Source organism: Serinus canaria, chromosome 25 (genome assembly GCF_022539315.1).
Source record: "Serinus canaria isolate serCan28SL12 chromosome 25, serCan2020, whole genome shotgun sequence".
In the NCBI taxonomy this organism is placed as follows: Eukaryota; Metazoa; Chordata; class Aves; order Passeriformes; family Fringillidae; genus Serinus; species Serinus canaria.
The window spans coordinates 12,539,224-12,558,991 of NC_066338.1; the positions used below are offsets into that span (position 1 = coordinate 12,539,224).

Genomic DNA, 19,768 nt, shown 5'->3' on the forward strand with positions numbered 1-19,768 from the left:
CACCCATCACAGAAGCTAAATATTTCTAATTTCTAAATTTATTTCTAATTTCTAAATTTATTTCTAATTCCACGCAAAACAGATTGTTAAAAACCACCAGCTGCAGGTTATTTTTGATATTTGGCTGTCCTTGTTTATCTCCAGCTCCCTGAAGCTTCCCAGGTCGATTCTGGGAAAATTTATCCACTTTTTCTCTGTCTGAGCAGGCTGTCACATCCACGTGTGACAGCTCAGGCTGTGCTGGCCTCAGGCTCTCCTGAATCCCACTGGGAATTCCAGGAGTGGGGATTCCCAGGAATGGGAATGGCAGCTCCATGGCTGGAATTTCTCTGCAGGGCAACCGAGAAGAGGCAGATAATCCCAACACTGGGATCGGGGCCTTCCGCTTCATGCTGGAGTCCAACAAGGGAAAATCCATGCTGGAATTCCAGGTGCTGTGTCCAGTCTGTGCAGATCCTGCTCCTCTTCTACCCAGGTCCCACTCCTGGTTTGGTTCAGGGATGTTTGGGTGGGTCTCCCAGGTGTATTTTTATTTTTTTCCATGGGGAATTAACTCAGGGTTTCCCTCTGGTTCTGATGGGATTTGGGGTAATTCCACTATTGGAATTGGAAATGTTTTTCTCACTGTCACTGTGATATTTCCAAATGTCCTGATTGCAGTTGTCCAGTTAATTGGTGGGATTCATCCCTGAAGAGCTCCCACAGGATGGGAAGATATTTCCCCCAAAGACTGGTGGTGGGATTGGGGGTCAGTGGTGTCGTGACCCCAAACCACAACCTTGGATCCCATTGGAATGTGGGAAGAACATCTGGACAATGGGAAGTCTGAGCTGCCAAGGGAAGGTTCTGGAACGTGGATCAGGATTAGAACAGCTGGGAATGGAATGTCTGCTCTCATGGAAATACACACATATATACAATTATAGATATGTGTTATTTATAAATACAGATTTATGCACCTGAATTTGCCAAGCAAATATTCACAGGGAACATTCTCTTAGTGACCCCCCCCACTTCAGAGTTCGCTGCATTTCATTTTAAATGGAGAATTCCCTGCTGAGGTGCCTAAATCACTCTGTTCTTTCAGCCTGCTCACCAGCATTTATGAGTTTATTCACATGCATTCAAGAATATTTTATGGTACCGACCTGCCAAAACACAGCAGGGGAAGTCACCCAGCTCTGAGCGATCCCAGCACATCTGGTGGTTTTATATTTTATATTTTGTATTTTAAACCCTCCCTCTTGCCATCCCAGGAGCTGATGACAGTTTTCCAGCTGCTGCACTGGAATGGGAGCCTGAAGGCCATGAGGGAACGTCAGTGCTCGCGCCAGGTGAGTCCCAGCTCCATCCCGCTGCTCCTTCCCACTCCTGAGCTTCCTCTGATGCCTTGTGAGGGACAGATGATCCAAATGTCGCTGGGCTGAAGAGAGAAAACAAGAAAAAATGGGACTTTATGGGGTGGAGCTGTAATTGGGCAATTAAACCAATATGCAAATGGACCACAGCTTATAAAAGTGAGAGACCTTGTGACTGTGTGCCTATTTTGTGGCCATTTTAGTCCATCTTGGGTCCATTTTGTGACCATTTTGGTCTGTTTTGGATTCATTTTGTGACCATTTTGGTCTATCTTGGGTCCATTTTGTGACCATTTTGGTCTGTTTTGGATTAATTTTGTGACCATTTTGGTCTGTCTTGGGTTAATTTTGTGACCATTTTTGGTCTGTTTTGGGTTCATTTTGTGACCATTTTGGGTTCATTTTGTGACCATTTTGGTTCATCTTGGGTCCATTTTGGGTTCATTTTGTGACAGTTTTGTCTATCTTCGGTCCGTTTTGTGACCGTTTTGGGTCTGTTTTGGGTTCGTTTTTTGACCATTTTGGGTTCATTTTGTGACCGTTTTGGGTCTGTTTTGGGTTCGTTTTTTGACCATTTTGGGTTCATTTTGTGACCATTTTGGGTTCATCTTGTGTGCAGCTCTTCCTGGGCTCTCTCACTGCCCAAGGTGCATCCATTGAGAATATCCCTTTAATAAACCCTACATTATTAATTAACTCTGCCCCACCTCTGTCCTACCTCACCCTTCACAAAACATCATTCCCTCAAGGTTTCTTCCCAATTTTAACAATTCTATTGCATCCCATACCTTTTTCCCCCCAGTTTTAACAATTCTCTCCCTCCCATTCCCACCAGGAAGTCCTGGCTCACTACTCCCACCGCGCTCTGGACGATGACATCCGAAACCAGATGGCCCTGGACTGGGTGAACCGGGAGCAGAACATTCCAGGAGCCCTTTCCCGGGAGCTGGCGGCCACCGAGCGCGAGCTGGACGAGGCCCGGCTGGCCGGGAAGGAGCTGAGGTTCCACAAGGAGAAGAAGGACATCCTGCTGCTGGCAGCTGGCCAGCTGGGCTCAGCGCACTCCTCTGGCTGCTGAACCCCAAAATCCCACCCTTGGTGATCCCAAAACCCTTTCCCCAAATCCCAGCCCGTTTGCACATTTAGAGGAAATTTAGGGAAAAAGCTCCTGAATGGATTTTAGCAAGTTTTATCCTGGTTTTTAGAGCTTCTCATTCCTCCCTTGAGAACTCCTCATTCCCTAGGGAACTTTTTATTCCCTCATAATCCCTACAGATGTTTTTTCTCTCCCTTCTTTTCGGGGTTCAGATCCCAGGTTTTGTCCTCTCCTCACTCCATCATTGCTGGAGCAGTTGGGATCCCATGGAATCCAGTGTTCCCTCTGGAAAATCCCATTGGATCCCCTCCCTCCTGCAGCAGAAAGGGATCAATTAGAGCTCCTTGATGAGCTCCTTAATTAAATGAGTGGATGCCAAGGCGTGCAATATCCAGATTTAATTTGAAATTAAATCTGGGATCAGCATTCCAGTCCCAAGCACAGCAGGATCTGCAGTTCCCCCCTGGAATTGTCCTGTCTGGAGCCAAACATCAGCATTGGAAGGTTGGAAAAGTCTTGGAGAGTTTTCTGGATGAGGGAGGGATTTGCACTAATCATTCCTTATCCTTTGTATCCGTATGGAATTTAGACTATATTTAGCTTTAAAAACCCCTTTTATGGCATGGAATTGTTCAAACAGCTCCGAGTTCACCCAAGAAAATGTCAATTTTCCATGGAAATTTCCATTTTGCTCCCCTTTTCCCCACCAGACTGGGAGTACAAACTGAATTCCAAGCCAGAATTCCTTTCTCACCCCAGCTTAGAGCTTTTCCCACTTCTTACCCCCTTAAACCCTGCAGATTCCACCATTCCCACCCTCCTCCTCCCCTCTGCCTGAGCACAGGATATTCCAGCAATAATCATTGTTTTAGGATAAAATTGGAAGAATTCCATTATCTGTAGGTACCCCATTTTTATATCCACATCCTAACGAGCTTATTTGGGGGGTTTATATATTTTTTATACTTTCTACAAACACTATTAACATTTGATGTCGCTGGGAATTGGATTTTAAAAGGGATGGGGGGGGGTTGTGGGGTGTAATTTTCCTGAAATATTGGAAAATTTGATTCAGGAATAACATGGAGTTAATCCTGCAATTTTTTCCACACCTAAGGGAATCCCTGAACCTCCTCCCAGTTCTTTATGCTCAAAATAAATCCGGGAGGACTTTGGGAGTTCTATTGCTGTGGAATTAAAAAATAAAAGGGAAAAAAAAACCAGATATTCCATTGCTTGTGGGATCGGGGTGCCAGTTTGGAGCCTCTGATCTCTGTGGAAGGCATAAAATTAACAAAATTTAAATTTTCTCAGTAGAGAAAGTCGTGCTCATTGTTGAGGCAGTGGAATTCCGGGATAAACACTGCTGTGGATTTTCTACAATAAACCCAGCGATTTTGGTTAACTTTGGTACTCTTGCTCATTTTTTGGGGGGTCCGGCCAGTTGTGCTGTGAGCCACGTCCGTGTGGGGTTCGAAATTCCCAAATTCCCGGGGCAAAAAGAACCAGCACGACCTTCTCAAAATGGCGGCAAGACCTTCTCAACATGGCGGAACGGGCGCTTCCAACACACTCCCCAATATGGCCGCGCCGGAACTTCCGCCTCACTCCCCAATATGGCCGCGCCGGAACTTCCGCCACACTCCCCAATATGGCCGCGCCGGAACTTCCGCCTCACTCCCCAATATGGCCGCGCCAGTGTTTCTGTCACACCCCCGTTCCCAATATGGCCGCGCCGGTACTTCCGCCCCACTCGCTCCCACTTCCGGCGTGCTCCCGGCGTGCCCCGCGACTCCCGGCAAGATGGCGGACGTGCTGGATCTTCATGAGGCGGGCGGAGAGGATTTCGCTATGGACGAGGATGGGGACGGTGAGCGCGGGGCTGCGGCGGGACCGCCCGGCCCAGAGCGGCCCCGCCGAGCGATCCGGCCGGGTCCCGGCTCAGCGGAGCCGCTCCCGCCGCCTCTGGCCGCGTCGGCCTCGGGGAGAGCCCGGGCCCGGGCCGGGGGTTCCTCTCGGTGCCAGGGGGCTCCTGCTCGGTGCTGGGGGGTCCCGCCTGGCTCGGGGATCATTCCCGGTGTGGGAGATGGGTCCTGCTGTCCGTTCCCGGCTCACGGGGTTATTCCTGGCCCGGAGGGACTCGGGGGGTCCTGTCCGGCTTGGGGGGGGTCACTCCCGTCACGGAGAGACCGTTCTGGCTTGCCCGGGGCTGGCTCTGCCTGGACCGGGGGGGTTTTTCCTGACCCAGGGACATCATTCCCATCCCAATGGTCATTCCCAGGGGAGTCAATGGTCACTCCCATCCCAGGGGTCATTCCCAGCCCTTCCCATCCCAGTGGTCATTCCCACCCCAGGGGTCATTCCCAGGAGGGTCACTCCCATCCCAGGGGTCATTCCCAGGGGAGTCATTCCCATCCCAGGGGGTTCATTCCCATCCCAGGGGAGTCATTCCCATCCCAGGGGGTCATTCCCATCCCAGGGGTCATTCCCATCCCAGGGGGGTCATTCCCATCCCAGGGGTCACTCCCATCCCAGGGGGGCCCTTCCCATCCCAGGGGTCATTCCCGGGGGGTCATTCCCATCCCAGGGGGGTCATTCCCATCCCAGGGAGTCATTCCCAGGGGGGTCATTCCCATCCCAGGGGGGTCATTCCCATCCCAGGGGAGTCATTCCCATCCCAGGGGGGTCATTCCCATCCCAGGGGTCATTCCAAGGGGGGTCACTCCCATCCCAGGGGGGTCATTCCCATCCCAGTGGTCATTCCCAGGGGGGTCATTCCCATCCCAGTTGTCATTCCCAGGGGGGTCCCTGTCCCTCTGGGGGGGCTCCCTGCTCCCGCTGACCCCGTGCCCCCCAATCCCCCCCAGAGAGCATCCACAAGCTGAAGGAAAAGGCCAAGAAGCGGAAGGGCCGCGGCTTCGGCTCAGGTGAGACCCCCAAACACCCCCAGCCCCCTTCCCTGGTGCTCTGGGTGACCCCTGAAGTTTGGGGGTCCCGTTCTTCCCCCCTTCTTTCTGTTCCCAGAGGAGGGGTCCCGCGCGCGGGTGCGCGAAGATTACGACAGCGTGGAGCAGGACGGGGACGAGCCGGGGCCGCAGAGATGTGAGGGGACACTGGGGACCTGCCGGGCTCTGAGGGGGCTGGCACTGTCCCTTCCTCCTTCCCAGGATTTAATTTAGCCTGGCACCATCCCATCTCTCATTCCTAGGATTTAATTTAGCCTGGCACCGTCCCTTCCTCATTCCCAGGATTTGTTTTAGTCTGGGACCATCCCTTCCCTCATTCCTGATTACTTGGGCTGGCACCATCCCTTCCCTTCTCTCATTCCCAGGATTACTAGGCTGGGTCAATCCCTTCCCTCATTCCCAGGATTTGTTTTAGTCTGGCACCGTCCCTTCCCTCATTCCCTGGATTTAATTTAGGCTGTCATAATCCCTTGCTTTATTCCCAGGATCCCTTCCCTCTCCCCTCTCCCCTCTCCCCTCTCCCTTCCCTTCCCTTCCCTTCCCTTCCCTTCCCTTCCTTCCTTCCTCCCTCCTCCCTTCCTCCTTCCCTTCCTTCCCTTCCTTCCTTCCTTCCTTTCTTCTCCCTTTTCTTCTTTTTCTTCCCTTTTCTTCCCAGGAATTGTTTTAATCTGGGACAATCCCTTCCCTCCTTCCCAGGATTTATTTTAGGGCAAACCCCAGCTCCATATCCCCTTCCCCAGGTGGGAATGGGGGAATTTGGGGGGAGCTGCTCCTTCCTGAGAGCCCCGTGGGGGAAATGGGCTCTGGATTTGGGTTCAGCCCTGCTGGGATCAGCCTTTCCCAACCTCACCCAGGATCTGGGGGCTCCATCTCCCTTTCCTGGCTGAAATGGGAGTGATTTTGGGGTGACAAACCCATTTTTTTGGGGTGCCAAACCCATTTTTTGTGGGTGTCAAACCCTTTTTTGGGGTGACAAACCCATTTTTTGGGGTGACAAACCCATTTTTGGGGTACAACCTTTTGGTGACAACCCTTTTTTGGGGTGACAAACCCATTTTTTGGGGTGCCAAACCCATTTTTTTGGGGTGACAAACCCTTTTTTGGGGTGACAAACCCTTTTTTGGGGTGACAAACCCATTTTTTGGGGTGACAAACCCATTTTTTGGGGTGACAAACCCATTTTTTGGGGTAACAAACCCATTTTTTGGGGTGACAAACCATTTTTGGGGTGTCAAACCCTTTTCTGGGGTCCCACCACAGCAAGGAGGAGCTGAGGCCATGCTGGGATGATTCTTCCCCACCTTCCCAGCATCACTTCTGGCAACCCCCACATCCCACCCCTGGGGGAGGCTCCGTGTCCCCCCTCCCCAGGGATTTTGGGGGGCAAAGCTGCATTCCCAGCCCTGTGACCCCCCCTTTTCCTGCCCAGCCGTGGAGGGCTGGATCCTCTTTGTCACAGGGGTGCACGAGGAGGCCACAGAGGAGGACGTGCACGACAGATTTGCTGAATTTGGGGAGATCAAAAACATCCACCTGAACCTGGACCGGCGCACTGGGTACCTGAAGGTGAGGAGGGGGCACTTTTGGGGACCCCCCCCAGCTCCATCTCACCCTCCAGGGTGGGAGGTGCCAGGGGTGCACCCCAAAACTGAGCCAGCTCTGGGGGTTGGGGGAGTATCTGCAGCTCAAAGTGGATTTATTGGGAGGTTCCTGCACCCCAAAACTGAGCTGGGCTCAATCCCAATCCTAAACCTGGGGTCTCAGGGGGTCTCTGCACCCCAAAACTGAGCTGGGCTCAATCCCAATCCCAAACCTGGGGTCTCAGGGGGTTTGTGCACCCCAAAACTGAGCTGGGCTCAATCCCATTCCTGGGGTCCAGGGGGTCTGTGCCCCCCCATCCTGGTTCCCCTGGTGTCTGTCCCGTTCCCAATCCCATTCCTGTGGTGCTGGGGGGTCTGTGTCCCCCAGTCCTGGTTCCCCTGGTGCCTGTGCCATTCCCAATCCCATTCCTGGGGTCCCAGGGGGTCTGTGCCCCCCCAAAGCTGAGCTGGGCTCAATCCCAATCCCATTCCTGGGGTCCCAGGGGGTCTGTGCCCCCCCAATCCTGGTTCCCCTGGTGTCTGTCCCGTTCCCAATCCCATTCCTGGGGTCCCAGGGTGTCTGTGCCCCCCAGTCCTGGTTCCCCCAGTGCCTGTCCCGTTCCCAATCCCATTCCTGGGGTCCCAGGGGGTCTGTGCCCCCCAATCCCGGTTCCCCTGGTGCCTGTCCCGTTCCCAATCCCATTCCTGGGGTCTCAGGGGGTCTGTGCCCCCCAATCCTGGTGGTTCCCCCGGTGCTGTCCCGTTCCCAATCCCATTCCTGGGGTCCCAGGGTGTCTGTGCCCCCCAGTCCTGGTTCCCCTGGTGCCTGTGCCGTTCCCAATCCCGTTCCTGGGGTCCCAGGGGGTCTGTGCCCCCCAATCCTGGTGGTTCCCCCGGTGCCTGTCCCGTTCCCAATCCCGTTCCTGGGGTCCCAGGGGGTCTGTGCCCCCCCAGTCCTGGTTCCCCCGGTGTCTGTCCCGTTCCCAATCCCATTCCTGGGGTCTCAGGGTGTCTGTGCCCCCCCAGTCCTGGTGGTTCCCCTGGTGCTGTCCCGTTCCCAATCCCATTCCTGGGGTCTCAGGGGGTCTGTGCCCCCAACCCCGGTTCCCCTGGTGTCTGTCCCGTTCCCAATCCCGTTCCCAATCCCGTTCCCACCCCAGGGTTACACGCTGGTGGAGTACGAGACGTACAAGGAGGCGCAGGCGGCCATGGAGGGGCTCAACGGGCAGGAGCTCATGGGGCAGCCGGTCAGCGTGGACTGGTGCTTCGTCAGGGGCCCCCCCAAGGGCAAGAGGAGGTGAGGGAGCTCCTGGGAGCTCCTGGGAACTCCTGGGAATTCCAGGAGCTGGCAGTGGGAGAGATTGGTGGGAATTCCGTGTGCCATTATGGGGGTGGCGGGGTTAAAATAGGGATAAACACCCCAAAATGCCCTTCTGGATTCCTTCCTTCCCTCTCCTTTCCCCCATTTCCTGTGCCCTTTTCCCTCCTTTTCCCCCATTTCCTGTTTCCGTTTTTCCCCTCTTTCCCATTTCTTCCATTCTTCCTTTTCCCTCTCCTTTCCCATATTTCTTGTACATTTCCTCTCTCTTTTCCCTCCCTTTCCCCCATTTCACATTCCCTTTTCTTTTCCTTTCCCCATCTCCTGTACCCTTTTCTTTCCTTTCCCCCATTTCCTGCACCCTTTTCCCTCTCCCATATTTCTTGTACATTTTTCCCTTTTTTCCCTTTCCTTTCCTTCCTTTTCCTGTTTACCCTTTATTCCCTTTTCCTTTCCCCCATTTCCTATTCCCTTTTCTTTCCCTTTCCCCATTTCCTGCACCCTTTTCCCTCTCATTTCCCTTTCCCATATTCCTTGCACCCCTTTCCCTCTCCTCTCCCCCATTTCCTGTACACTTTTCCCTCTCCTTTTCCTCCCCTTTTCCCTTTCCTCCCCTTTCCCCCATTCTCTCATTACATCCCCCATTCCCTCACCCTCTTTTCCCCTTATTTTCCCTTTTCCCTTTTCCCATTTTTTTCCCCATTTTTTCCCCTTTTCCCTCCCCACCTTTTCCCTCTTTTCCAGGGGCGGGCGCCGGCGGAGCCGCAGTCCGGACCGGCGCCGCCGATGATGGATCCAAACCTCCCCCCCTCGATGTTCCACCTCCAAACTGGTGGCAAACTGGGAAAACTGGGCTCTGTACACAGCCTGGAGGAGCCAGAGCAGCTCCATCCCCCGGGGAATTGTGGGTTTTATGGAATTTTATTGTTTTCAAAGGACAAGTATGAGGGAAGCAGCAGTTTCGGAGGGTTGGGGGGGATTTCCCTTGGGTTTGGGGGGATCCCTCCCAGCTCCCCATCCCAGAATATCCTGGGAGTTTTTTCCATGCCCCAGGCAAATGGTTCCTAACTCTCCCATGGTATTTATCCCACTGGGCATTCCTTGTTTTGTGTCAAATAACAAGATTTTGTCTAAGTTCGTCTTCTTGTTCTTTATCCTTCATTAAAGCTCCCAAGCCCCTTTCCCTAAAATCCATCTCCATCCAAGCTGCTGGATCCCCAAGGATCCTGGGGATCCCTCCCAGCCTGGCAGGAAAACAACTCAGGTCCTAAAAAACCTCTTTTTTTCCCTTAAAACTGACATTGGGATGTAACAGATGTGCCCACCACCCCCCACTCTGAGCCACTGAGCTACACTGGGGCCTTTAATGCCAGACCCTGGGGGGAAAAGCTGCTGGGAGGATGAGGCAGGAGCAGGAGGGGGGTCCTGGGGGGGTCCTGGCAGTTGGGGTGCCCCCACCAGCTCCCCGACCTGGGGCTCGTGCAGAGTTTGTGCCGACAGAGGGATGGAGGAGTTGACCCTCAGCAGGGTTCAGAGCAGGGCGAGGCTTTCCCCAAGGGATGCTGGCCTTGAGGGGGGGTCTCCAGAACCCTGGGGAGGGGTCCCTAAGAGCCAGGCTCGGGTCCCAGCCCCCCGCAGAAGGCCCCGAGGTGCCGCAGCGCCTCCGGCTGCATGGAGTGCCGGCGGAGCAGCGCTCGGCGGGGCAGCGGCGGCAGCAGCCCCGCTCTGCCCGGCGGCTCCGGGGGGAGCGTTCCGGAGCCGCGGCGCTCCAGCAGCCCCGCCGGGTGCCGCAGCGGCCCGGGAGGGGTGGCGAGCTCAGGGTTGGGACGCAGGGCTTTGCCCGTGGAGGATCGGCAGCCCAACGGCCCGGGGTGGGCACGGGGGGCACCCGTTCTGCCCAGGTGGCTCCTGGCAGCCCCGAGACCTCGCGTCCCTCCACGCTGTGCCGGCGCGGGCGCAACCGCAGCCCCTCCAGCCCTGCTGCCAGCTGCTCCGGGGGGGTCGATGTCCCTTCCAGGGACCCCTCAGGAGAAGCCCAGGACCCTTCTGAGGGTCCCCGTGTCCCCTCCGGGGGTCCCCGTATCTCATCTAAAGCTCTCCGCGCTCCCTCTGGGGGTCCCTGCGTTCCCTCCGGGCTTCCCTCCGAGTGTCCCCCCTCGCATCCCCTCCACCCCCGGCACCGCCAGCCCCCACGGCTCCGAGTTCAGCCTCTTCAGCTGCCGCTTGGGCCCGGCCCGGGCCGGTTCTGGAGCAGCGGGAGCGGCGGGAGGGAAGCGGAACACATCGCGCTCCTCGTCCCTCCCGCCGGCCCCCGGCGACGCCGCCGCCGCCCGCACCTGCACCTGCGACGGGGACGCGCACAGAGCGGGCGACGGGGGCGAGTTCAGGTACTGCCGGGTGGTCTTGGTGCCTCGGGGCGACGTGGCCGAGGTGATGATGATGACATCGCGCCCGCGCTCCCGACACGCGTCCAGCAGCACCTGCAGCGTCTCCCGGTCACCGCGCTCCAAGGCGTAAACCAGCGCCGAGCCCCCGCCGTAATCCCGGGCGCTGGGGTCGGCACCGTGGGCCAGCAAGGTGGCGACCACGGCGGGGCCGGCTCGCTCGGCACAGGCGTGCATCAGCGCGGTTTTGCCGGCTTTGTCGGGGATGTTGGGGTCGGCGCCGTTCTCCAGCAGGTACTGGACCATCCGCGGCTGCTCCGGAGGTTCGGCGTAGCCGGCCCGGCACGCTGCCATCAGCGGCGTGGTGCCCGCGGCGTTGCCCTCGTTGATGTAAGCTCCCCCTTCGAGCAGCAGGCGGGTCAGGCGGAATTTCCCTTGGGAGACGGCGCGCAGCAGCGCCGAACCCTCGGCCGGGATCATGGGGAGCCCCCCCGGTGGTACCGCGGCGCTGGGCATGGCCGGGCTCGCGGGGGACGGGGGTGGCACTCGCTCACTGCGAGGGGAGAGGGTGCAGTGAGACCCCCAAGTTCCCTCTCCGTGCCTCAGTTTCCCCAGAAAAGGAGGGGTCCCGAGCTCGCCAGGCTGTGTCCTCCCCCCCTGCCCGCACCCCCAAATCCCATTCCTCAAATGCCTTCCTGCACCCCCTCCTCATCTTCCTCCCTCTCCTCCCTTTGCCCCACCTGTTTTCCGTGCCCCCAGCCCCATCCCTTCCCGGTATCCCCATCCCCACCGGTACCCCCATCCCCACCGGTACCCCCACCCTTCCCGGTACCCCCATCCCTGCCCGTATCCCCATTCCTGCCCGCCCGGTTCCCATGACAACGGCCGCTCATCCCGCTCCGACCAGCCGGGAAAACGGGGGAGAATCCTCCCGGTCCCCTCCGTGAGACACCCCCGAGCCCGGGGCCTGGGGGGCTGTCCCGTCACCCCCTCCTCTCAGCGGGGACCCCCCCATCCACCCCCTCTCCATCCCCGTTTTACCGTGCCAACCGGAGCGTGGGGTCCCTCCTCCCGGTTCCCTGCGGCCCCGGGGATGGGGCTGTCGGGGACAGCGGCCCGTGGCCGCCATCCCGGCCTGCCGCCGGTGAGGCGGGGGGGGCGGGAGGTGATGCGGAGGGTCCCCCCCCTCCCGCAGCGCTATTTTTGGCAGCTGCCGGCGCGGGGGGGGGCTGGAGCAGGATGAATCACCCACGGCGCATCCAGTGCCCGGCTCTGCGTGGGAGTGACGAGGGGGGACCAGGGGCTGGGGGGCACAGGGGGTTCTGGGGGGTCCGTGGGGCAGCGGGGCCGGGGGGCACAGCCCAGCAGGACCCAGGGCCGTGGGGCAGCGGGGCTGGGCGGGGTGAGGACCCTGGAGCATCGGAAATTGGGGGAGGCCAAGGGGGCAGCGGGCCTGGGGGTTCCAACAGTGGGGCTGGGGGCAGTGGGACAGAGGGACTGGGGGGCACAGCATGGCAAGGCTGGGGTGGCACCAGTACCGGGGGGCTGAGCTACCCCAGGGCAGAGGGGCTGGGAGGTTTGGGCAGGAGGGGCCGAGGGACATTTTGATCCCCTTTTGATCCCCTTTTGATCCCGTTTTTATCCGGTTTTCGTTCGTTTTTCATCCATTTTTCATCGCCCTTTTGGATTCCCCCGTTCCCACCCCGAACCCCGGCCCCGCCCCCTCCAGTGATTCCCCAGACCCCGCCCCTCGTTCTGACTCTCCAATCAGCGCGGGGTTTGAGCCCAAGCTCCGCCCCCTGCGCGAGGCGGGGCCACGGCGGTCGCGCGCACGTGGGGAGCGACTGCGCTTGCGCAGAGCGGGACCGGGACCGGGAGCGGAACCGGGAGCGGAACCTGGGGGTACGGGGGGATACCGGGATCGGGACTGTGCTGTGATGGGATACCGGGACCGGGAACGGGGGTACGAGGGGATACCGGGACCGGGAGTGGGGGTACGAGAGGATACCGGGAACGGGAGTACGAGGGGATACCGGGACCGGGAATGGGGGTACGAGGGATACCGGGACCGGGAGTGGGGGTACGAGGGGATACCGGGACCGGGAATGGGGGTTTGAGGGGATACCGGGACCGGGACTGGGCTGTGAGGGGATATCGGGACCGGGAATGGGGTACGAAGGGATACCGGGACCGGGACTGGGCTGTGAGGGGATATCGGGACCGGGAATGGGGTACAAGGGGATACCGGGACCGGGACTGGAGGTTTGAGGGGATACCGGGACTGGAACTGGGCGGTGAGGGGATACCGGGACCGGGACTGGGCTGTGAGGGATACCGGGACCGGGAACGGGGGTACAAGGGGATACCGGGACCGGGAACGGGAGTACGAGAGGATACCGGGACCGGGACTGGGCTGTGAGGGGACATGGAGACCGGGACTGGGGTACAAGGGGATACCGGGACCGGGACCGGGCTGTGAGGGGATACCGGAACCGGGAGAGCCACCGGGACTGAGATCGGCCCCGGGAGCAGCTTCGGGGAGGGGAAAAACGACACCGGGGAGCACCGGGTGGAACCGGCTCGTGAGGGGGGGAATAACCAGAACCGAGAGCGTGAGGGAGGCCCCGGGAGCGGCTCGAGGCGCAGCGGGCCGGGCAGCACCGCTCCCGGGGCAGAGCGGTGTGGCCATTCCCGCACCGGGCCGGGCAGCACCGGTCCCGGGGCAGAGCGGTGTGGCCGTTCCCGCACCGGGCCGGGCAGCACCGGCCCCCGGGCAGAGCGGTGTCGCCGTTGCCCGCACCGGTCCCGGGCCGAGCGGTGTCGCCGTTCCCGCACCAGCCCCGGGCACAGCGGTGTCGCCGTTCCCGCAGCCCCGGGCAGAGCGGTGTGGCCGTTCCCGCACCAGCCCCGGGCAGAGCGGTGTGGCCGTTCCCGCACCGGCCCCGGGCAGAGCGGTGTGGCCGTTCCCGCAGGTGGCCCGGGCAGAGCGGTGTCGCCGTTCCCGCACCGGCCCCGGGCAGAGCGGTGTGGCCGTTCCCTCACCGGCCCCGGGCACAGCGGTGTGGCCGTTCCCTCACCAGCCCCGGGCAGAGCGGTGTGGCCGTTCCCTCACCAGCCCCGGGCACAGCGGTGTCGCCGTTTCCCGCAGGGGGCCGGGCGGGCCATGGCGGGCCGGGGCCGCGGCCGGGGCCGGGGGCAGATGACGTTCAACGTGGAGGCCGTGGGCATCGGCAAGGGGGACGCGCTGCCGCCGCCCACCCTGCAGCCCGCGCCGCTCTTCCCGGTGAGTCCGCCGGAATTCGGGAGTCCCGGCGTGCGAAACGCCGGGCAGATGGGTTTTAAAAGTTAAAATTATTATTATTATTATTTATTATTATTATTATTATTATTATTATTATTATTATTATTATTATTATTATTATTAATTCGGGAGTCCCGGCGTGCGAAACGCCGGGCAGATGGGTTTAAAAGTTAAAATTATTATTATTATTATTATTATCATCATCATCATCATTTTCATTATCATTATAATTATGATAATGATGATAATAATTATCATTGTCATTATTATCAATTATCATCATTATTATCATTATCATTATCATCATTATCATAATTATCATTATCAGTATTATCGTTTGTCATCATTATTATCATTATCTTATCATCATTATCATAATTATCATTATCATTATCAATTATTATCATTACTTATCATCATTATCATCATTATTATAATTATCATTATTATCAATATCATCATTATCATTATTATCATCATCATTATTATAATTATCATCATTATCATTATTATTATATATAATAATATAATTAAAATATAATAATAATATCCTCATGTTAATGACATTTTAATGATAAAATACTCACGGCCAATGATCAAATCCTCCCGTTAATGATATTGTAATGATCAAACCCTCACGGCCAATGATCAAACACTCACATTAATGATATTGTAATGATCAAATACTCATAGTATTAGTGTATGTTAGGATATTATAGTGATCAAATCCTCCCGTTAATGACATTTTAATGATCAGATACTCATGGCCAATGATCAAACCCTCACATTAATGGCATTTTAATTATCAAATGCTCATTGTATTAGTATATATTAGTATATATTAGTATAGTATAGTGATCAAATCCTCACTTTAATGACATTTTAATGATCAAATACCCATAGTATTAGTATATATTAGCATATGTTAGTATAGTGTAATGATCAAATGCTCCCGTTAATGACATTTTAATGATCAGATCCTCGTGGCCAATGATCAAATCCTCACATTATGACATTTTAATGATCAGATCTCGTGGCCAATGATCAGATCCTCACTTTAATGACATTTTAATGATCAAATACTCATTGTATTAGTATATATTAGTATATTATAGTGATCAAATCCTCACATTAATGATATTTTAATGATCAAATACCCATAGTATTAATATATATTAGTATATGTTAGTATAGTGTATGATCAAATCCTCCCGTTAATGACATTTTAATGATCAGATATTCATGGCCAATGATCAAACCCTCACATTAATGACATTTTAATGATCAAATGCTCATAGTATTATTATATATTAGTATATTATAGTGATCAAATCCTCACATTAATGATATTTTAATGATCAGATCCTCATGGCCAATGATCAAATCCTCCCGTTAATGACATTTTAATGATCAGACCCTCATGGCCAATGATCAAATCCTCACATTAATGATATTTTAATGATCAGACCCTCGTGGCCAATGATCAGATCCTCACTTTAATGACATTTTAATGATCAAATACTCATTGTATTATATATATTAGTACATTATAGTGATGAAATGCTCCCGTCAATGCCATTTCCATGTCCCTCCGGTGCCGCAGGTGCTGGAGCGCCGCGCCGCGCCGCTGCCCGGGGGCGAGGAGGGCGAGTACATGCTGGCCCTGAAGCAGGAGCTGCGCCGGGCCATGAAGGGGCTCCCGTACTTCGTCAAACCGGGAGCGCCCCGCAGAGGTACCGGCGGCACCGGGCCCGCCCTCCGGGGGCACCGGGCCCGCCCACCGGGGACACCGGGGGAGGGAGGGGCTCGGGCCCCAGAATGTCCCCAACCCCCCCCCCAGAGTGTCCCCAACCTCCCCAGAATATCCCAAAATTCCCCCCCAGAGTGTCCCCAAATCCCCCCAGAGTGTCCCCAAATCCCCACCAGAGTGTGCCAAACTGCCCCCCAGAATGTCCCCAATCCCCCCCAGAATGTCCCTAAACTCCCCCCAGAGTGTCCCCAAATCTCCCCCAGAATGTCCCCAACCCCCAGAATGTCCCCAAACCCCCCAGAGTGTCCCCAAATCCCCCAGAGTGTCCCCAACCCCCAGAGTGTCCCCAGCCCCCCCAGAGTGTCCCAAAATTCCCCCCCAGAATGTCCCCAAATCCCCCCAGAGTGTCCCTAAGTCCCCCAAAGTGTCCCAAAATCCCCCCCAGAGTGTCCCTAAGTCCCCCAAAGTGTCCCCAAATCCCCCCCAGAATGTCCCAAACTCCCCAGAATGTCCCCAACCCCCCCCAGAGTGTCCCAAACCCCCAGAGTGTCCCCAAATCCCCCAGAGTGTCCCCAGTCCCCCAGAGTGTCCCCAAGTCCCCCCTAGAGTGTCCCTAAGTCCCCCCAAAGTGTCCCCAAATCCCCCCCAGAATGTCCCCAAATCCCCCTAGAGTGTCCCTAAGTCCCCCCAAAGTGTCCCCAACCCCCCCAGAGTGTCCCCAGCCCCCCCAGAGTGTCCCCAATCCCCAGAGTGTCCCCAGCCCCCAGAGTGTCCCCAGCCCCCCAGAGTTGTCCCCAGCCCCCCAGAGTGTCCCCAACCCCCAGAGTGTCCCCAAACCCCAGAGTGTCCCCAAGTCCCCCCAGAGTGTCCCCAAACCCCAGAGTGTCCCCAAACCCCAGAGTGTCCCAAGTCCCCCCAGAGTGTCCCCAAATCCCCCCAGAGTGTCCCCAACCCCCCAGAGTGTCCCCAAATCCCCCCCAGTGTCCCCACCCCCCCAGAGTGTCCCCAGCCCCCAGAGTGTCCCCAGCCCCCCCAGAGTGTCCCCAACCCCCAGAGTGTCCCCCCGGTGTCCCCGCAGACATCGAGCGCTACTCAGACAAGTACCAGCTCTCCAGCCCTGTGGACAACGCCATCGACTGGAACCCAGGTTGGGGGACAGGGAGGGGACAGGGGACATTCCCCAGTGTCCCCTGGGGGTCTCTGGGGTGCCCCCAGCCTCAATTTTGCCCCGTGTCCCCCCAGACTGGCGGCGGCTGCCGCGGGAGCTGCGGATCCGCCTGCGGCGCCGGGGCCGTGAGTGACCCCCTGCCCCTCCCCCTGTGTCCCCTGTGTCCCCAGGGGGTGACAGTGCCCTGTGTCCCCCCAGGCACCCCCGGCCCTGTCCCCAAGCAGCAGGTGGCACTGGACAAGGAGGAGGCCATCAAGAAGCTGGAGGTAGGGGCTGATCCAGCTCACTCCCAGCTCTCACGGGCTGATATTTTATAACAGTTTATTACATTTAAAATTACTCTTTATTCCTTTATGATACTCCATTGCATTTAAAAATACTAGTTCTTATTTTAGAATAGTTTATTTTATCGAAAATAACAGTTTATTCCTTTATTATCCTGTATTTAACACCACTATTATTATTTTAGAATAGTTTATTATATTGAAAATACTCTTTATTCCTTATTATCCTGGATTTAAATACGATTTATTATTTTGTAATAGTTTATTTTATTGAAAATAATAGTTATCCTTTTGTATACGCCATTTAAAATACGTTTATAGATATAATATATATACTATAAAAATACAATTGAGTACTCGATGCATACTATAGTATATATAAAAATACCATTTATTCCTTATTATACTATCATATTTAATAAAATATCATTTATACTTTATAATACTATATTTAAAAATCACTAATTACTTTATAATACTATATTTCAAATGCTATTTATTTTAATAACCAAACACTGATTTATTTAATGACCAGACACTGATTTATTTAATGCTCATTGATTTATTTTAAAGCTCATGATTTATTTTAATGATCATTGATTTATTTTAATGCTCAATGATTTATTTAATGCTCATTGATTTATTTTATGCTCAATGATTAATTTAATGACCAATGATTTATTTTAATGCTCAATGATTTATTTAATGCTCAATGATTTATTTTAAAGCTCAGTGATTTATTTTAATGATCATTGATTTATTTTAATGATCACTGATTTATTTAATGCTCAATGATTTATTTAATGCTCAATGATTTATTTTAAAGCTCAATGATTTATTTTAATGATCATTGATTTATTTTACTGATCATTGATTTATTTTAATGCTCATTGATTTATTTTAAAGCTCAATGATTTATTTTAATGATCATTGATTTATTTTACTGATCATTGATTTATTTTAATGACCAATGATTTATTTTATGCTCAATGATTTATTTACTGCTCAATGATTTATTTTAATGACCAATGATTTATTTTAATGCTCAATGATTATTTTACTGATCATTGATTTATTTTACTGCTCAATGATTTATTTTAAAGCTCAATGATTTATTTAAATGATCACTGATTTATTTTAATGATCATTGATTTATTTAAATGATCATTGATTTATTTTAATGATCATTGATTTATTTTAATGCTCAATGATTTATTTTCAAGCTCAATGATTTATTTAATGACCAAACACTGATTTATTTTAATAACCAATTATTTATTTTACTGATCATTGATTTATTTTAAAGCTCAATGATTTATTTTAATGATCATTGATTTATTTACTGATCATTGATTTATTTTAATGACCAAACACTGATTTATTTTAATGACCAATTCTTTATTTGCCTGCTCAATGATTTATTTAATGCTCAATCAATGATTTCTTTTCCTGCTCAATGATTTATTTTCTGCTCATGATTTATTTAATGCTCAATCAATGATTTCTTTTCCTGCTCAATGATTTATTTTCCTGCTCAGTGATTGATTTACTGCTCAATGATTTATTTAATGCTCAATCAATGATTTCTTTTCCTGCTCAATGATTTATTTCCTGCTCAATGATTTATTTACTGCTCAATCAATGATTTCTTTTCCTGCTCAATGATTTATTACTGCTCAATCAATGATTTCTTTTCCTGCTCAGTGATTGATTTCCTGGCCAAGCCCCAGCCTGACCCAGCAGAATCCCACCAAGAATTCCTGGTTCCCTTTCTGAGCCTTCTCAGCCCCCAGCACAAACCCTGGGGTTCCTTCAGGGAAACTTTCTAGAAAGTTCCCCAGGGGTGGCCCAGGGGGGGTTTGGGGGGTTTTTGTCCCCCTGGTGACCCCCCTGTCCCCCCAGAGCCTGGAGAAGAAGGAGGAGGAGGTGACATCCGAGGAGGAGGAGGAGAAGGAGGAGGAGGAAGAGGGCAAGGAGGAGGAGGAGGAGGAGTACGATGAGGAGGAGCACGAGGAGGTGACAAAGGGGGGACCTGGGGGGTGCTCGGGGGGGCCCAGGTGCCACCCTGTGCCACCCCTGTGCCCCCCCTGTGCCCCCCTGTGCCCCCCTGTGTCCCCCAGGAGACCGACTATGTGCTGTCCTACTTTGACAATGGCGAGAGCTTCGGGCCCGACAGCGACGGCGACGGCGACGAGGCCGTGTACTGACCCCAAATGGCACCCCAACGTGGGCACTGACCCCAAATGGCACCCCAACGTGGGCACTGATCCTAAATGGGCACCCCAACGTGGGCACTGACCCCAAATGGCACCCCAACGTGGGCACTGACCCCAAATGGGCACCCCAACGTGGGCACTGACCCCAAATGGGCACCCCAAACGTGGGCACTGACCCCAAATGGCACCCCAACGTGGGCACTGACCCTAAATGGGCACCCCAACGTGGGCACTGACCCCAAATGGCACCAACGGGCCTGACCCAAATGGCACCCCAAACATGGGCACTGACCCAAATGGGCACCCCAACGTGGGCACTGACCCTAAATGGGCACCCCAACATGGGC

At 54.1% G+C, this 19,768-nt stretch overlaps 4 protein-coding genes across 5 annotated transcripts; 3 read left to right on the top strand and 1 right to left on the bottom strand.

The window, feature by feature from the left end:
* Positions 1 to 24: 24 nt before the first annotated feature.
* LIX1L (limb and CNS expressed 1 like) lies at positions 25 to 2,562 on the top strand. The gene is made up of 3 exons (XM_050984603.1): positions 25 to 431; positions 1,257 to 1,334; positions 2,194 to 2,562. The coding sequence occupies exons 1-3, from the start codon at positions 315 to 317 to the stop codon at positions 2,434 to 2,436; spliced, it is 438 nt and encodes a 145-aa protein (XP_050840560.1). The 5' UTR covers positions 25 to 314; the 3' UTR covers positions 2,437 to 2,562.
* Positions 2,563 to 4,162: 1,600 nt separating this feature from the next.
* Positions 4,163 to 9,452, top strand: RBM8A (RNA binding motif protein 8A). The gene is made up of 6 exons (XM_050984592.1): positions 4,163 to 4,324; positions 5,322 to 5,381; positions 5,479 to 5,556; positions 6,850 to 6,986; positions 8,161 to 8,297; positions 9,063 to 9,452. The coding sequence occupies exons 1-6, from the start codon at positions 4,258 to 4,260 to the stop codon at positions 9,106 to 9,108; spliced, it is 525 nt and encodes a 174-aa protein (XP_050840549.1). The 5' UTR covers positions 4,163 to 4,257; the 3' UTR covers positions 9,109 to 9,452.
* ANKRD34A (ankyrin repeat domain 34A) lies at positions 9,221 to 11,442 on the bottom strand. Its single transcript, XM_050984457.1, is given in 3 exon segments — positions 9,221 to 10,146; positions 10,149 to 10,473; positions 10,475 to 11,442. Coding segments are annotated over 3 exon segments (1,293 nt in total). The 5' UTR covers positions 11,219 to 11,442; the 3' UTR covers positions 9,221 to 9,922.
* A 2,242-nt stretch (positions 11,443 to 13,684) lies between these two features.
* POLR3GL (RNA polymerase III subunit GL) lies at positions 13,685 to 19,665 on the top strand. 2 transcript variants are annotated; one of them, XM_050984579.1, is made up of 7 exons: positions 13,685 to 13,985; positions 15,607 to 15,736; positions 16,832 to 16,900; positions 16,996 to 17,046; positions 17,120 to 17,187; positions 19,108 to 19,221; positions 19,326 to 19,665. In XM_050984579.1, the coding sequence occupies exons 1-7, from the start codon at positions 13,866 to 13,868 to the stop codon at positions 19,410 to 19,412; spliced, it is 639 nt and encodes a 212-aa protein (XP_050840536.1). In that variant the 5' UTR covers positions 13,685 to 13,865; the 3' UTR covers positions 19,413 to 19,665. The 2 variants fall into 2 exon arrangements, with proteins under 2 accessions (XP_050840536.1, XP_050840537.1); XM_050984580.1 differs by lacking the exon at positions 16,996 to 17,046.
* Positions 19,666 to 19,768: the final 103 nt, after the last annotated feature.

Coding starts and splice junctions, on each gene's coding strand:
- POLR3GL (XM_050984579.1), top strand. CDS start 13,866: ATGGCGGGCCGGGGCCGCGGCCGGGGCCGGGGGCAGATGACGTTCAAC. Junction 15,737..16,831: donor ACCGGGAGCGCCCCGCAGAG/GTACCGGCGGCA, acceptor GTGTCCCCGCAG/ACATCGAGCGCTACTCAGAC. Junction 19,222..19,325: donor ATGAGGAGGAGCACGAGGAG/GTGACAAAGGGG, acceptor TGTGTCCCCCAG/GAGACCGACTATGTGCTGTC.
- LIX1L (XM_050984603.1), top strand. CDS start 315: ATGGCTGGAATTTCTCTGCAGGGCAACCGAGAAGAGGCAGATAATCCC. Junction 432..1,256: donor AATCCATGCTGGAATTCCAG/GTGCTGTGTCCA, acceptor TTGCCATCCCAG/GAGCTGATGACAGTTTTCCA. Junction 1,335..2,193: donor AACGTCAGTGCTCGCGCCAG/GTGAGTCCCAGC, acceptor CATTCCCACCAG/GAAGTCCTGGCTCACTACTC.
- RBM8A (XM_050984592.1), top strand. CDS start 4,258: ATGGCGGACGTGCTGGATCTTCATGAGGCGGGCGGAGAGGATTTCGCT. Junction 4,325..5,321: donor TATGGACGAGGATGGGGACG/GTGAGCGCGGGG, acceptor AATCCCCCCCAG/AGAGCATCCACAAGCTGAAG. Junction 6,987..8,160: donor GGCGCACTGGGTACCTGAAG/GTGAGGAGGGGG, acceptor TTCCCACCCCAG/GGTTACACGCTGGTGGAGTA.